The 18,287-nt window shown below is 38.2% G+C and overlaps 1 protein-coding gene across 1 annotated transcript in view; it reads left to right on the top strand.

The window, feature by feature from the left end:
• CCDC171 (coiled-coil domain containing 171) overlaps nucleotides 1–18,287 on the top strand; it is a 288,764-nt gene that overhangs the window by 5,987 nt on the left and 264,490 nt on the right. The window contains exons 2-3 of the mRNA XM_026453886.1: nucleotides 655–810; nucleotides 11,799–11,934. Of these exons, the coding sequence (XP_026309671.1) occupies nucleotides 767–810; nucleotides 11,799–11,934 (180 nt within the window). The 5' untranslated portion in view covers nucleotides 655–766. The remainder of the gene's footprint in view (nucleotides 1–654; nucleotides 811–11,798; nucleotides 11,935–18,287) is intronic.

The raw sequence follows: 18,287 nt of genomic DNA, 5'->3' as shown, positions 1-18,287 counted from the left end.
AGATACTCTTCACTTCCCTTCTTCCTCTTTGATTGCTTGGGAGAAGGACTTTGAAAGTTATGTGATCTTTTGGTTGGGAGTACCTTGGCATCTTTGATGTCTCATTTATGAAAAAGGCTTTGGGGACCCAAAAATGTCCCTGGACTTCACTTTCTTTCAGACTGAATTTTATGCCCTAGAGATAGGCGCTGCATATTCTTTTTATGTTTTCAAGAATAATTTTTTACTCTTTTGATAATTTGTTTTTCATTTGAGAAGATAATCTAATAGTTTCATCATTACTTCTTTCTTACGGAACACCTTTTTAACATTTTGTCATTGTTGTTTTCAATCCTTTTTATTTTAAAATTGTTATTAGACAAAAATATTTTTTAGAGATGGTTTCACTATGTTGCCCAGGCTGGCCTCGAACCCTGGGCTCAAGTAATCCTCTTGCCTCAGCCTCCCGAGTAGCTAGGACTACAGGTGCATACCATGATTCCAGCTTCCAAACCTTTTTGAAAGAAATATAGTAAAACATTATAGCTTTTTGGAATACCAGTATTCATGTGTGTTATACAATAATTTAAAAAATGCAGATAAACCAAAAAACAAGAAAAATCTCCAATAGTATCAGGACTCAAACTGCTATTGTATCATTTACTATTTTAACAGACCTTAGATCATCTAACCTGTAAGCCACAGACATCTTGGGCAATTTTAATCATCAAGAAAGAAATATGTCATTAAGAAACAGCGGGATATTTTGAAAGAGTTGGAAAACATCATGAATTTGAATACTTTAAGTAATGGCACTGGTGATATCCAAAGGTAAGCCTCTAGTCTGTTCTTTTAGTTGAAGAATGTTTTTAGTTGCAAGGATCTGGGAGAAGTCAGTGGTTTTTAGAGCTAATTGTAAGAATTCTCATGGGATGGTAAGGGGAGTAGAAATTCTGTGGGACTGAAGGAGCATGAATGAAGCCTCATAAGAATTGGAACTGAATCTATAGATTTTATGGGGATTTTGTGCTCCTTTATTAATTTGGACCACAAAAGTCCGTGTCTGAACTTCCTCCTGTTACTAGAGACTTGCTTGTTCTTTTCCACTACTCTAAATCTTTCCATTGTATTTTTTCTTATTTACAATTCTGTTTTGTTTTCTTTAACCTCTATGGCTTTAATTCCTCTTTCTTCATTGGCCCAGCTCTAATTCATGGCTACTGTTTAAGCATTCATTTAGTCTTAGCTCCCGTGGCTGTTTCACTTCCTTACTTGGTATCTCCCAGTTTACCCTCCAAGAAGTAACACCTAATTGCTGTTGCTCATCTTATTTGTACCATTGATTTCTGCCTTTGGGTGTGGTGCCTACCTTTAGTTCATTCACCTTTGGTGGGTGGAGTCTGTAATATAAAACTGGACCACATAGGGTAGTGTCACTCTCTCCTAAGTGTGCTTTACAAAGAAATAAGTACTGAAATTAAAAGTAAATGTTTAGAAACTTTTATAGTCATGTAACAGAGTAATATTCTGTTTGCTGAATCTAAGAATAAAACATTTGGGGTTGTATTCTGTTTCTAAAATTTCTTTAAAAATAATGCGTTAAATATATTTTACAAAATCATCATGGAGTAGGGTGAAGATAGTCCCTCCTCATATTTAGTTTGAGAAGGACTGATCTAGACTGCCTTTTCAGCAAGGACGTGTGGATGGGACAAGTACCAAAACTAACATGTAATTTACCCGTAAATTTGCTACACAAATGTTTTCCACTTAGCTTTTGAAGCTACTCACCCCCCAATTTTTTTTTTGAGACAGAGTCTTGCTCTGCCGCCTAGGTTGGAGTGCAGTGGCGTGATCTTGGTTCACTGCAGCCTCCGCCTCCCAAGTTCAAGTGATTCTCCTGCCTCAGCCTCCTAAGTAGCTGGGATTACAGGTGCCTGCCACCACACCTGGCTAATTTTAAATATGTATTTAAAAATTAGAATATTTCACCTTATTTAGTATCCTGCTTTTTCAATTTTGGGGAACTTCTTGCCACATCAATATGTCATAATTTTTAAATTTTTATGAAGTGGGGTCTTGTTACGTTGCCCAGGCTGTCTGAAAACTCCTGCCCTCAGGCAGTCCTCCTGCATCAGCCTACCAAGTAACTGGAACTGTAGGCACGCACCATTGCCCCAGCTTGTCATAATTTTTAATGGCTAAATTACTTTTTATAATTCTAGAATCTGGATGCAGTTATTTAAAATCTACTAATCTACTTTGTTTCTGTAGATTTGCCTTTTCTGAACAATTCATATAATTGGAATCACATAATATATGGTCTTTTGTGGCTTCTTTTACAGGGCATATTCCTGAGGTTTGTCAAGTTGTAGCATGTAGCAGCACTTTGTTTCTTTTTGTTGCTGATAGTATTCCATTGTGTGGATATGCCACATTATGCCCATATACCAGTTGACAGACATTTGAGTTGTTGCCACTTTTTGGGTACTATGAATAGTGCTGCTGTGCACATTTACATATGTCTTTGTGTTGACATATGTTTTTGTACCCCTTGGGTAGATTCTTAGGAGCGGCAATGCTGTATCATATAGTAAATTTATGTTAAAATTTTCAAGAAACTGCCCAATTGTGTTCTTAAGTGGCTGAATCATTTTATATTATCACTAGCAATAATTGAGGGTTTCAGTTTCTCCGTATCCTGACCAATACTGATTTTTATCTGACTTTTTCAATTTAGCCATTTTGGTGAGTGTGAAGTTGTATGTTATTGAGGTTATAATTTGAAATTTCCTGATGGTTAATGATGTTGAACATCTTTGCATAGGCTTTTTGGTCATTCATATATCTTCATTGGTGAAATGTCTCTTCAGATCTTTTGTTCATTTTTAAATTGTGTTATTTATTTTCATGTTATTGAGCTTTAAGAGTTTTTGTATATTTGTAATGCAAGTCCTTTATCAGATATCTTATTTGCTGGCCTGGTGCAGTAACTCATGCCTGTAATCCCAGCACTTTGGAAGGCTGAGGTGGGTGGATTGCTTTAGCCCAGGAGTTTGAGACCAGCCTGGCCAACATGGCGAAACCCCATCTCTACAAAAAAATATGAAAATTAGCTGGGCGTGGTGGTGTGCCTGTGTGGTCCCAGCTATTCCAGAGGCTGAGGCATGAGAATCATTTGAACCTGGGAGGTGGAGATTGTAGTGAGCTGAGATCCTGCCACTGTACTTGAGCCAGGGTGACAGAGCGAGACCTTGTCTCAACAACAACAACAAAAAAGATATATGATATGCAAACATTTTTCTCCTGTTTAGTGGCTTGACTTTTCATTTTCTTAATAACATCTATGGAAATGCACAAAGTTTTTAACTTTGATGAAGTTCAGTTTATCAGTTCTTTTCCTGTAGGAGTTGTGCTTTTGGTTTTGTATATAAGAAATCTCTGACTAACTTAAGGTCATGAAGATTTTTCTTCTATGTTTTCTTCTAGAAGTTTTATAATTTTAACTCTTATATTTAGTGCTCTATTTTAAGTTACTTTTTGTGTATGGTATGAGGTAAGGGTCTAAATTTGTCTCTTTGCATGTGGATAGACAGTTATTCCAGCAGCAGCATTGTTGATAAGACTCACCTTTCCCTATTGAATTGCCTTGGTACTTCTGTTGAAAATTACTTAACCATGTGTAAGTATAGGTTTATTTCTGGCGTCTCAACTCTGATATATTGATCTACATGTCTGTTCTTTTTTTTTTTTTTGAGGCAGAGTCTCACTTTGTGTCAAGGCTGGAGTGCAGTGGCGTGATCTCACTGCAACCTCTGCCCCCCAGGCTCAAGTGGTTCTCCTGCCTCAGTCTCCCAAGTAGCTGGGATTTACAGGTGCCTGCCACTGCACCCAGCTAATTTTTGTATTTTTAGTAGAGATGGGGTTTCGCCATCCTGGGCAGGCTGGTCTTGAACTCCTGACCTCATGACCCACTGGCCTTGGCCTCCCACAGTGCTGGGATTACAGGCGTACATGTCTGTTCTTAATCCAAAACCACATTGTCTTGATTACTGTAGCTTTATAGTAAGTTTTGAAATTAGGAAGCAAACGTTTTCCCATTTGTTCTTCTTCAAGATTGTTTTGGCTATTTTGAATTCTTTGTCTTTCCAAATTTTAGGATTAGCTTTTCAGTTTCTGCCAAAATGTCTGTTGGGGTTTTAATAGGGATTATATTGAATATGTAGAGTAATTTGGGGAGAACTGACATTTTAATAATGTTGACTTTTCCTTATATGAATGTGAATATGGAATGTCTTTCCATTTGTTTAGCTTTTCAACTTCTTTCAACAACATTTTGTATTTTTCAGTGTAAAAATCTTTCACTTTTTTTTTTTTTTTTTTGAGACAAGATCTTGCTCTGTTGCCCAGGCTAGAGTGCAGTGGCATGATATTGGCTGACTGTGGCCTCAAACTCCTGAGCTCAAGTGATCCTCCTGCCTCAGCCTCCTGAGTAGCCAGGACTACAGGCATGTGCCACCATGCCTGGTCAATTTTTTTTATTTTTGTCGAGACAAGATCTTGCTATGTTTCTCAGGCTGGTCTTGAACTCCTGGCCTCAAATGATCCTCCTGCCTTGGTTTCCCAAAGTGCTGGGATCAGGCATGAGCCACCATCTCTGGCCTTGCATTTCTTTTGTTAAATTTATTTTATTCTTTTTGATGCTGTTATAAATGGGATTGTTTTCTTGATTGTTCATTGCTAGTATATAGAAGTATAATTGATTTTTGTGTATTGATCTTGTATTCTGTGACCTTGCTGAAATTGATTTTAGTTCTAGTCTGTTTTTTCTTTTTTCTTTTTTTTTTTTTGAGACAGAGTCTTGCTCTGTCACCCAGGCTGGAGTGCAGTGGCCGGATCTCAGCTCACTGCAAGCTCCACCTCCTGGGTTTACGCCGTTCTCCTGCCTCAGCCTCCCGAGTAGCTGAGACTACATACAGGTGCCTGCCACCTCGCCCGGCTAGTTTTTTGTATTTTTAGTAGAGACGGGGTTTCACCGTGTTAGCCAGGATGGTTTCCATCTCCTGACCTCGTGATCCGCCCGTCTCGGCCTCCCAAAGTGCTGGGATCACAGGCTTGAGCCACCGCGCCCGGCCTTAGTCTTTTTTTTCTTAGTGGATTTCTAGGATTTTCTTTCAGAATCATGTCCTTTGTAATTAAAGACAGTTTTACTTCTTGTTTTCCAGTATGCATGCCTTTTATTTCTTTTGTGTTACATGATTGCACCATCTACATCTCTAGTACATCTTGACTAGAAGTTTTAATAGCAGATTTCTTTTTCTTGTTTCAGATGTTACAGGAAGCGTTTAGTTTTTCACCATTAAGTATGATGCCAGCTGTAGGTTATTTGTAGGTGTCCTTTTTCAGGTGTGGAAATTTTGTTGTAGTTTGTTAATAGTTTTTATCATGAATAGGGGTTGGATTTTGTCAAATGCTTTTTCTGCATCCATTGAGATGATCATGTAGTTTTTGTCTTCTAATTAATTAATTAATTAATTAACTAATTTTAGCGACAGGGTCTTGCTCTGTCACCCAGACTTGATTACAGTGGTCTGGTCATACCTCACTGCAACCTCAAACTCGTGGACTCAAATGGTTGGCCTCAGCCTCCTGAGTAGCTGGAACTGTAGGCACTTAGCCTTGAACTCCTGGCCTCAAGCTATCCTCCTGCCTTGACCTCCCAAAGTGCTGGTATTACAGACATGAGCCATCATACCTAGCCTCTTTATTTTGTTAAAATTGTGTATTACATCAATTAATTTTCAGATGTTATACCAATTTTATATTTTGGGGATACATCCTGCTTAGTCATGTTGTATAATCTTTTTAAGGTGTCGCTGGATTTGATTTGCCCAATTTTTTTTTTTTTTTTTTGAGATGAAGTCTTACTCTGTTACCCAGGCCAGTGTACAGTGGTGATCGTAGCTCACTGCAGCCTTGAACTCCTGTGCTCAAGTGATCCCCCCACCTCAGCCTCCCAAGTAGCTGGGACTACAGGCAGGTGCCATCATGCCCAGCTACTTGGTCTGCTAATGCTTTGTTGAGGATTTTTCCATCTGTATTCATGAGGGATATTAATCTGTTTTCCCCTCTTGTGATAACTTAGTCTGGTTTTGGTATTCAAGTAATGCCAGGTTCATAGAATGGGTTGGGAAGTGTTTTCTCCTGTTATGTAAAGATTGGGATTATTTTTTCTTTACCTGTTTGGTAGAATTTGCCAGTGAAGCTATCTGTGCTTGGGCATTCTCTGTGGTTAGATAATACAATATCCTTATCTGTTAAAGATCTATCCAGATTTTTTATTTCCTTTTGAGTTAGTTTCAGTAATTTGTGTTTTTCTAGGAATTCATCCATTTGATCTGAATTGTTTAATTTGTTGGTATATTGTTGTACAGAATATTCTCTTATAATCCTTCTAGATGGTAATGATGTTTCCTTCTTCATTCTTTATTTTCATAATATGAGTTTTTTCTTTTTTTCTTTGTTAATCTAGCCGAAGGTTTATTAACTTTATTGCTCTTTTCAAAGAACCAAATTTTGGTTTCATTGATTATCTCAGTTTTATTTTAGTCTTATTTTAAAAATTAAAGTTATATATGCACATTATTTAAATAATCCATTGTGCTGTAAAATTTATTTAGTGTCATTACAGAAAACGGCAATATTCATTTCTTTGAGGCAAATCCACTTTCTAGATTCCTAAAAAAATCCTTTTTTCAACTGAGGTGGTGTTTTTCATCTCTTAAAAATTTTTTTTCATGTTGTTAATTGATTTTTTTAGTTTTAAGTGTTATCTACTGACTTCCTGGTACAGAGGATCATAATTTAGTTCTCATTCCTGCCTGCTTCCTTTTCTGTTGTCTACATTTAGTGATATTATAATCTTAGATTAGTTATTCAATGTTTATATTATTATAGTTATGAAAACTTTACGTTGAGCCCATGTAGTAGTATTCAGTGACATTTTTTACTTTCTTTTACAATTTATTTTGCTTGGATTAATAATTACCTGCTTTCTTATTTGGTTTGTTTGCTTAGTTTCTATGAACTTACCAGGAATTCAACTTCATGCTCCAAACAAATTATATAAATCTCTTTCAATATGTTTTTTGTCTTCTTCTTCTTCTTGTTCTTCTCCTCTCCTTCTTCTCCTTCTCCTTCTTCTTCTTCCTTTTTTAAAGACAGTGTTTTGTTCTGTCACCCAGGCTGTAGTGCAGTGGCATAGTCATGGCTCACTGCAATCTTGACCTCCTGGGCTCAAGTGATCCTCCTGCTTTGGCCTCCCAAAGCAGGAGGCCAAAGGTTACACCTGTAACCTGGGATTACAGGTGTGAGCCACTACACTTGGTGTGTTTTCATCTTCTTAAATAAATCACTCCTGGAGGCTTTGACCAGTCCTGCTGGAACAGATTTCCGTTTAAGTGCTTTGCTGCACATGTGTCATCTTAGTATTTCCTCCCATCACTATCCTGGAAATCCCTCTGCAGTTTTCTTGTGTTGAGTACCCAACTTCTAGAATCCCATGTCTTTCTCTTTCTCATTTTGGTGGAGTAAATGTTCTATTAGCCTCCTGAGAAAGTTCATGGGAGGTAAATATTTTGAGGCCTGGCAGATCTGAAATTGTCTTTCTTATAGTCTTGTCTTTGGATGGTGATTTGTTGGGTATAAAATTCTAAGTTAGAAATGATTTTTCCCTTGGAATTTTGTCAGGCATTGCATCATTATTTCCTAATTTCCAGTGTTTCTTTTGAGAAATGATGTCAGACTTTTTTTTTAAACTTTTGTTTTAGGTTCAGGGGTACATGTGCAGGTTTGTTATATAGGCAAACTCGTGCTATGGGGATTTGTTGTACAGATTATTCCATCACCCAGGTACTAAGCCTAGTACCCAATAGTTATTTTTCTGCTCCTCTTCCTTTTTTTTTTTTTTCTCTGCTCCTCTTTCTTCCCACACCCTTTACCCTTAAGTAGTCCGTTATTTTTTTCCTTTGTGTCCATGAGTTATCATTTAGTTCCCATTTATAAGTGAGAACACGTGGTATTTGGTTTTCCTTTCCTGGGTTAGTTTGCTAAGGATAATGGCCTCTAGCTCCATTCATGTTCCCACAAAATACATGATCTCATTATTTTTTATGGCTGCATAGTATCCTATGGTGTATATGTACCACATTTTCTTTATCCAGTCTGTCACTGAGGGGCAGTTAGGTTGATTCCATGCTTTTGCTATTGTGGATAGTGCTGCAGTGGACATTTGTATGCATGTGTCTTTGTGGTAGAATGATTTATTTTCCTCTGGGTGTATACCTAGTAATGGGGTTGCTGGGTTGAATAGTAGTTCTGTTTTAAGCTCTTTGAGGAATCACCATGTTGCTTTCTAGAATGGTTGAACTAATTTACATTCTCTATCATTAGTATGTAAGTGTTCCCTTTTTTCCTGCAACCTTGCCCCCATCTGTTATTTTTTGACTTTTTTTTTTTTTTGAGATGGAGTCTTGCTCTTTCGCCCAGGCTGGAGTGTAGTGGTGTGATCTCGGCTCACTGCAATCTCCTCCTCCCAGGTTCAAGCAGTTCTCCTTGCCTCAGCCTCCCGAGTAGCTGGGATTACAGGCGCCCGCCACAACGTCTAGCTAATTTTTGTATTTTTTAGTAGAGACGGGGTTTTGCCATATTGGCCAGGCTGGTCTTAAATCCTGACCTCAGGTGATCTACCCACCTCGGCCTCCCGAAGTGCTGGGATTACAGGCATGAGCCACTGCGCCTGGCCTTATTTTTTGACTTTTTAATAATAGCCGTTCTGACTAGTGTGAGATGTTATCTCATTGTGGTTTTGATTTGCATTTCTCTAATGATCACTGATACTGAACTTTGTTTCATATGCTTGTTGGCTTCATGTATGTCTTCTCTTGAAAAGTATGTTTTTATGCCCTTTGCCTACTTAAAAAAATTTTTTTTTCATAAATTTAAGTTGCTTATAGATGCTGGATATTAGACCTTTGTCAGGTGTATAATTTGCGAATATTTGTTTCCTATTCTCTAGGATGTCTGTTTACACTGTTGATAGTTTCTTTTGCTGTGAAGAAGGTCTTAAGTTTAATTAGATCCCGTTTGTCAGTTTTTGCTTTTGTTGTGATTGCTTTAGGCATCTTTGTCATGACATCTTTGCGTGTTCCTATGTCCAGGGTGGCATTGCCTAGGTTGTCTTTCAGGGATTTTTTATTTTTTAATTTTTTTTTTTGAGACGGAGTCTTGCTCTGTCTCCCAGGCTGGAGTGCATTGGTGCTATCTCAGCTCACTGCAAGCTCTGTCTCGCGGGTTCATGCCATTCTCTTGCCTCAACCTCTCAAGTAACTGGGACTACAGGTGCCCGCCACCACGCTCAGCTAATTTTTGTATTTTTAGTAGGGATGGGGTTTCACTGCATTAGCCAGGATGGTCTCCATTCTCCTGACCTCATGATCCACCCGTCTCGGGCTCTGAAAGTGCTGGGATTACAGGCGTGAGCCACCGCGCCCTGGCTGTCTTTCAGGGATTTTTATAGTCAAACATATTTCTTAGTCTTTTGTGTAAAACCTATTTATTTCTCTCTGGACTTTGGAGGAACTACTTTTTTGTTCCCTGTTTTCTGAAATTTCCATGCATTTAACCTGAGCTCTTTTAGTAGGCCCTTTCAGTTTGAAACTTATATCCTTCGGAATCTGCCTATTTCCGTGGATTTGTTTCTATAATAGTTTCCTCCCCTTCAGAGAGACATAGTGCAGTGGTTAAGAAGATATATCATGGAGCCAGGCTTTCAGGGTTTGAATTTCAGCTCTGCCCCTCACTAGCTCTGTGAACTTGGGTCATAGGGGTCATAATAGTACCAATCTCATGAGATTATTGTGAAGAATAAATAGGTTTATATATGTAAAATGCTTAGAACAATGCTTACAAAATAATAAGACTATTTAATGTTATAAATTTATATTTTCTCATTCTGCACCTTTATTTAGATTTTGAACTTCTTGGATAGTCTTCTAATTTAAAAAATTTTCAATTTTTTCATCTCCATCTCTTTTTGCTTTTATTTTCTGGGAGATTTTTCTTTTATTTTTGTTTATTTAGCTTTTCATTTTCTTACTTTGTGTTTTTGATTTCTTTTCTTTTTCTTTGTTTTTTTTTTTTTTTTTTGAGATGGAGTTTCGCTCTTGTTGCCCACGCTGGAGTGCAATGGTGTGATCCCTGCTCACTGCAACTTCTGCTTCCTGGGTTCAGGGATTCTCCTGCCTTAGCCTCCCAAGTAGCTGGGATTACAAGCATGAGCCACCACACCCAGCTAATTTTTGTATTTTTAGTAGAGACAGGGTTTCACTATGTTGGCCAGGCTGGTCTTGAACTCTTGGCCTCAAGTGATCTGCCCACCACAACCTCCCAAAGTGCTTGGAGGCTGGGCCTGAGCCACTGCACCCGGCCGTGTTTTTGATTTTTAAGAGCTTTTTTTCCTCTGAATATTTCATTTCTTATTGCAGTCATGGCTGTGATATATGGCTGTTATACTCTCTCCTATTTTTTTTAGGAGACAATGTTAGTTTTTTTTTTTCTCTTCTAAGTTGTCATCTTTCTGCATAGTCTTTCAAGGCATGCTTCTTTCCATGCACCATATTTTTGGTCTCTATTTATCATATTAGGTGCTTCCTAAACTCTTGGTGATTGTTGGCTGTCTGCTTACATTGAAAAGTAGGGGCTTCACCTAAAAAGATGATTGGAAGCTGAGTGTGTGAGGCTTTGTGTTTGTGTCATGCTCTGTAGGGTTATATGGTTAAGCTGTTTTGCTAGAGAATGACTGGCATCAGTATCTTTAGGTATTTTTCACCTGGTTGCTTAGGTTCTGTAGGGAAGACACTTCCAATCACTGCTTGACTGCCATCATTCTGGCAAGACAAGTAGTATTAAAACTCTAGAGCGCTCTTTCATTATATAACTTTTAACTCAACTTATTGTATATAGTATGAAACATCATTTGTATCTAATGTCTTCTGATCCAGAGACCTTCTGTTTTATCCTCTCCAGGGAATAAACCCCTAGTGTTTTTCTGACAGACCGGGAAAGAGATAGGTACCCAGTTGTGTGGTGTAGGGGATAGGGAATCTGAGGATGTAATTATTTTGTTGGCAGACTTTCAACTAATTCTCCTGTTTTCTGCTCTACTTTTACCCTGATTTTCAAAGGTGTTGTCAATTACTGAGCTTTTGGGGGTTATCAATTACCACTTGTCCATATGCATTTCAGCTTCCAGTATTTTATTGCTATTATCTCATATTTTGTGTTCTTTCTCTTGTGAGTTTATACCTCTGAATTCTGTTTGTGGTTGTTTTAATGTTTCATTTTTATTTTTGGGAGAGAGTAGTGTGCTTTAGTCTGACATTTTTCTTTCTGTATTATGTATTACATTTGCAGTAAACAAAATGTATTATTTACAAAGAAAAAAAGTGGGGGAACCCAGTCTCTTCCAAAATGATCCAGCCTGTGGTATGATCAGACAGTTTAAGTAGCAGTCTTGAATAATGTGGTAATTTCCCATTAGACAGTGGTTTGTTGCTAGATGTCTATCTATCTATATATACTACTTTGTATTTCTACATAGCTTTCGCAATGGACATCTTTTACTAGATTGTGAACTCTGAGTCAAGAACTATGTCATGTTCTCTCTGTTTTTTGAAAAATGAATTGTCAGAAATATCAGAAATGCTCTAAAATGTGCTTTATGAGAAGCATATACATTTTACTATAATCTTATTTTGTAGGTTGAAGAATGCCTCATCAGATGTAAAACAAATACTTAAAACTGAAACAGAGTTGGATATTACTGCTGATCTCAGGAAGAAACTCCATCGGGCTAAAAAAGAAAAATTAGAAATAACAACCAAACACAATGCAGAGGTACGATTTATTTTCCTCTGAAATAATGTTAAAAGTTGAGTTTGATTTTTTAGATTTATTTCATATGAAAAACTCCATGTTTAACCTTTATCACTATACCATTCTTGTGTTTAAAAAGGAAATTGTAGTAAATAAAACATGATTTTAAAATGTAGTGTAATTGCATAAGTGTTAAAGTAGAACTTTAATGAATTATGTTTATTTCTCTGTTATCTTAGATTTATTTTAATTAATGGGTTCAATTGATTAAAAATATTAATTTATGAACATGTTTGATGATTAAAGGATTTGTAAATCAGACATTTTTGAAATCATAATGTAGGTTCCTTTAAGGTCTCAATTATGGAACAGTCTCAAGTAAATTTGAGTATGGAATTTTTAATCATAGTTTAATTCATAAATTATCTTACTTTATGTTGTAAGTCATTATTTCTTTTATTAGTATGTATGTGTATATATATATTTCATATGTGTATGTATATATTCCAAGATAGTTTTTCTTCCTTTCTAAGATAACTCATGAGTCATATCTTTATGCCGCTTCTCTCTGCTGTGTTCTTTCTCCTTTTTTCTCTGCTAAATCTTATTTATTCTTAAAACTCAGTTTGGGCCACCTGGTGTAGTGGGAAGAATATCAGATTACACAGAGCTCAATTCATTCCTGGCCTTTCCATTTAAGATGCATCATCTTGGGCTACTTGTTTATCCTGTACACCATTGGTTTCTCATTGTGAACTGCTGGTCCCAAAGGGTTGTTGTGATAATTAAGTGAAATAAAATTTGGAAAGTACTTGTGTACTGTAATAGTGGCTGTAATTTATTGACAGTTAAGTGTAAGCAGTATGTTTTTCTTCCCTTTTTGCTAAGTTATGCAGTTCTCATGTTGGGAAACCTTGTCATGTCTCTGTGAGTTAAACCAGCTACTACTTTTTTCTTCCACAACATGTTGCTGTTACAGATATTTTAGAACTAAAACATTTATATCATGCTTATCTGCTCTTCTTTAGTTTGTAAACCCCCGAGAGCTGAAAACAGTGATCCCATTTTGTCTCCATATTGCTCATGTTTACTGGCACATAGTAGGCCATCAGTCAGTGGTTGTGTACAGAATAAATGTATAAAAAGGGCCAGGTGCGGTGGCTCATGCTTATAATCCCAGCATTTTGGGAGGCCACGGTGGGTGGATCACTTGAAGTCAGGAGTTTAAGATCAGCCTGGCCAACATGGTAAAACCCCATTTCTACTGAAAATACAAAAATTAGCTGGGTGTGGTGGCGCACACCTGTAATCTCAGCTACTTGGGAGGCTGAGGCAGGAGAATCACTTGAACCCTGGAGCTGGAGGTTTCTGTGAGCTGAGATTGTGCCACTATACTCCAGCCTGGGCAACAGAGGAGAGTATGAAAAGATGATTTTTTTCAGTGTATCTAAGGAGCGGTGGTATTGCTGATTGAAAAAACAAGAGATGAATACGTAATCATTCTCTTTGTATTTTTTAGTAGCAATTGAGGTAATATTATTATTATAATTTGTCTTTTTTTTGAGACGATGTCTCACTCTGTCATGCAGGCTGAAGTGCACTGGAACAATCTTGGCTCACTGCAACCTCTGCCTCCAGGTTCAAGTGATTGGAAAATCACTTGTCTCAGCCTCCCCAGTAGCTGGGATTACAGGCACGTGCTACCACACCCAGCTAATTTTTGTATTTTTAGTAGAGATGGGGGTTTTACTGTGTTGGCCAGGCTGGTCTTGAACTGGTAACTTCAGGTGATCTGCCCACCTTGGTCTCCCAAAGTGCTGGGATTACAGGCGTAAGCCACCGTGCCCAGCCCAATGGAGGTAATTTTAAAGTAATAGTTGAAGTAATTGCTTCTATTTACATTGTAATAATCCATATAAAGTGATATGTGTTAAATGTATGCTAATTATTCATAAACACTAAAACTTATTTTTTAAAACCAAATGTACATGTTACTTGAGAGTATTAGTGTGATGATAATCATTCCTTTATTAAATAAATTCTCTCACAGCCAGGTGTGGTGGCTCATGCCTGTAATCCCAGCACTTTGGGAGACCAAGGCAAGAGGATTGCTTGCGCCCAGGAGTTTGAAACCAGCCTGAGCAACAGAGTGAGACCCTGTATCTACAAAAAATAAAATAAAAATAAATATATTCTTTCATAATATGTTTATAGTTGTCATTAGATTTCTCAGCAGAACACACTGTTTTCTTTTATTTGATCAAAATGTTTTGAAGTATATGTTCACATTAAAGAGATAGGAAATTATCTTAAGGAAGGAAGACAGTTTTCTTAAAACAGGAAATTATAATTGGTTCAACTCCAGATTTATATTAGTAATTATTATTATTTTCCATTATTTCTTTTCTTTTCTTTTCTTTTTTTTTTTTTTAAAACAGAGTCTCACTCAGGCTGTTGTCTAGGCTGGAGTACAATGGTGCTATCCTGGCTCACTGCAACCTCTGCCTCCCACATTCAAGCTATTCTTCTGCCTCAGCCTCCCAAGTAGCTGGGATTACAGATGCCTGCCACTGCGCCTGGCTAATTTTTGTATTTTTAGTAAAGACGGGGGTTTTACCGTCTTGAGCAGGCTGGTCTCAAACTCCCGATCTTGTGATCCACCTGTCTTGGCCTCCCAAAGTACTGGGATTATAGGTGTGAGCCACCGTGCCCAGACAAATTTTTGTATTTTTAGAGGAGACGGGGTTTTACCATATTGGCCAGGCTGGTCTCAAACTCCTGACCTCAAGTGATCCACCTGCCTCGACCTTCCAAAGTGCTGGGATTACAGGTATGAGCCAGTGAGCCACTGTGCCTGGCCTTCAGTTATTTCTGTAGATGATCATACTTGTATTACGTAGTTAAATTTTTTAGCCATACAATCTTCAAGTATACCCATCAGGAAGCAAGGCAGAGAGGAATGCAGTGATCTAAAAACTAAGGCCATATATGCCTTATCATGTATTCCTAATGTGAACACAAATCATGCATGGTGATTGGCACAAAATATATTTAAAGACTTCTCTAGGAGTTTTATTGTTGGGGGATTTTAGGCAAGTTACTTCATTTTTCTGAGCTACAGTTTTCTTTGATAGGTATTTGAATAATAGATTACTGTTTAGAGGATTTATTAGTAGACAGAGGGTATGGGGAGAAGAATTGCTTACAGACTCGTAGGATCCAGATGAGACAAAGTTGCATTGATGTAGATGATTAGGATAAGAAAATACTATAACGTTTTCATTGTTGCAGTGGTTTTTAGAATCATTTGAGCATAACAATAAAGTTGTGGAAAATAGGACAAGAAGACTGTGAGCCTATTCAGATATCTCATTGGCCCAGATAGTGATGACAGAGCAAGAAAATCCAGATAAATGGGAAAGGGAGAGGGTAAAGAGTGACATAACTTCTTTGTGTGTGTGTGTGTGTGTCTGTGTGTTTTTTTTTGAAACAGGGTCTCTCTGTGTCACCCAGGTTGGAGTGCAGTGGTGTCATCTTGGCTTACTGCAGCATCAACCTCCTGGACTCAAGTCATCTCCTACCTCAACCTCCTGAGGAGCTGGGACTACAGGCACACACGTGCCACCCTGCTTGACTAGTTTTTTGTATTTTTATAGAGGCGTGGTTTTGCCATGTTGTCCAGGCTGGTCTTGAACTTCTGGGCTCAAGTGATCCACCTGCCTTGGGTTCCCAAAGTGCTGGGACAACAGATGTGAGCCACTGTACCCAGCTGACATAACTTCTTTTAGCCAAAAAATACTGGAAACTTAGGACTAATCAGTAGGCTTTATGGCCTGAAGATACTGTCTGACCCAGCCAGTACTCTTTAAGAGCAGGGATTCTTAAGCTGGAGTCCTCAAAAAGAGAAATCAGGGAATCTATAAACTTAGATGGGGAAAGCTTATAATTTTATTTTTATTAACCTCTAACTGATATTAAGCATTTCCTTCAGTTCTGAAGGGCTTGACCCAGCCAGTCCTCCTTTTAACAAGTCATAGTAGTGTTAGCAATACTTTTGAGTATCATCAATAGAAATCACAGATGCATACCACATTTTAGAAATTACAGCTACAGGATGGGTGCCATGGCTCACGCCTGTAATCCCAGCGCTTGAGGAGGCTGAGGTGGGCGAATCACTTGAAGTCAGGAGTTCGAGAGCAGCCTGGCCAACATGGTGAAATCCTGTCTCTACTAAAAATACAAAAATTAGCTGGGCATGGTGGTGCGCGCCTATGCTCCCAGCTACTTGGGTGGCTGAAGTGGGAGAATCACTTGACCCTGGGAGGCAGAGGTTGCAGTGAGCCAAGATCATGCCACTGCACTCCAGCTTGGGTGACAGAGCAAGACTCTGTCTCAAAAAAAAAAAAAAAAAAAATTATAGCTACATATCGTGTATCATATTTCAGTTAGTGTGTGTGTATGTGTGTATGTATACATGTATGTATATTTGTTGTTTTAAATCTTTTCTTTTAGAGACAGGGTCTTGCTTTGTTGCCAGGATTGCATGCAGTGATGTGATCATAGCTCCCTACAGCCTGGAACTCCTGGGCTCAGGTGATTTTATGCTGCAGCCTCCCAAGTAACTAGGACTAAAGGTGTGTGCCATCACGGCTGGCTAATTTATTATTATTTGTAGACATGGGGTCTTGCTCTGTTGCTCAGGTTGGTCTCAAACTCCTATCTTCAAGCAACCCTCTCTTACCAGCCTCTCAAAGTGCTGGGATTGCAGGACCCATCTACTGCACCTGGCCAGCATTTTAATTTTAAGTAATGTACTTTGTGCCCTCGAAGAGGATGTAGTCCAGGAAAGGGGAGGCTTTGGTTTGCACAAAACCACTCCCATGTTTTTAAGTCTGTATTATGCCAGGAAAGTAGTGGTATTTTGACCTTATGAAATGATTGTAGGCCGATGTTGAATTCAATTTTCAGTCAACCATCCAAGCAGAACTGTTAGAGTTAACTTACGAGATCAATCTTGTACATGTTCTCCAAGTTCCTGTGAAAACTAGATTAGCAAGAGCTTTCAGTTCTTCTGCTATATAAGCTATTTCCTCCTGGAGCAGACTGCATTTTTCCTTCTGTAGCATACTGAGATCTCAGTCCATCTGTGGTGAACAGAGCAATGTAGGTGGATCTTGCAAATGCTCCTGCAAGGCAGCTGCTTCAGGTGTGGTCGTTACTAAATCTTTCAGCAAGGAAAAACTGGTTACCTCAGTCAGAAAGGAGAGGCTCCTTTTTTTTGGTAAGGAATGTTCAGGGGGGATTTGAGAGTTCATAGTTTTTAGGTTTGTTCAATTCTGAAAGTCCTCATCCTATGTTCTTCCTGCTTAATATCCAGCTGATACCATCTTAACAGTAGAAACTTGGTGAAACTCTTCATTGAACTTGTAATTTTGCATTTCCCATAATTAGATTTTCAGGTTTGTTCATAACCTTATCTGCCCTGGGGCTATACTAAATAAGCAATTATTTTAAAGTCACCATAAAAACTCTGGTTTTCTGACTGTCTTGAACTGAGATTCTAAAGCTCTGGGATTATCATTTTGTTTTTGTAAATTATCTAGTATAGTGAGATTTAGCCTTTCTACCCCTCAGGTCTTATAGTAAATCAATACTGGCATCATAGTTAAGTGCATTCATTACTTCATTTTCCAAAGGCTTGTTTTCAACTGGCACTTCATCCTAAACAACTGCACACCATAATTTAAAGAACTGTGATCCCACTGTATGCTGTAGATCACTAGAATCCCATTTCTACCTGCAAAGAGGCTTTCACTGTGTTCACACTTAAATATGTTAGACACTCAATGTTATAAACCCATCTTGAGACAATTTCTGATACCAAGAGCAATATTACTGGGTATTCAGTTAGGAAAACAGAAACCTTTCTAAGTCTTACAACAAAGGGACATTAGTAGCGGGTATTGGTTGCACAGGTACGAGAAAAGCGGAAAAGACAACTAGAGGAGATTAAGACAACCCAACAACATGAAGAACTGCTTCTATTCCCAAGGTTGATTAGAGCTAGAACTGGACAAAGCAAGGCCCATGGAGGGAGGGATTGTCCATCAGGATTTGCAGCCACAGACAAGAAAGGGATAACTACTCACGGTAGATCTGGAAAGACAGAACTATCTTGGCATTTTCACTTCTCCTGCCGTCAGTCACTCCACATGTGCCTCTCATTGATCAAGCCTATTGAGAAGCCAGTTGTCTCTGACTTTCTGTCATGCTACTTCAGAAGGATCACAAATTCGATACTCGTTCATTTAAATCCCTGCAAATTTGGCACTTTTATTACTTTATGATCAGTGATATCATAATCAAGAGAAATA

This window comes from Piliocolobus tephrosceles, chromosome 14, assembly GCF_002776525.5.
Source record: "Piliocolobus tephrosceles isolate RC106 chromosome 14, ASM277652v3, whole genome shotgun sequence".
Lineage (NCBI taxonomy): Eukaryota > Metazoa > Chordata > Mammalia > Primates > Cercopithecidae > Piliocolobus > Piliocolobus tephrosceles.
The sequence above is the reverse complement of the archived record's forward strand: the minus strand, read 5'-3'. Positions and strand labels throughout refer to the sequence as shown.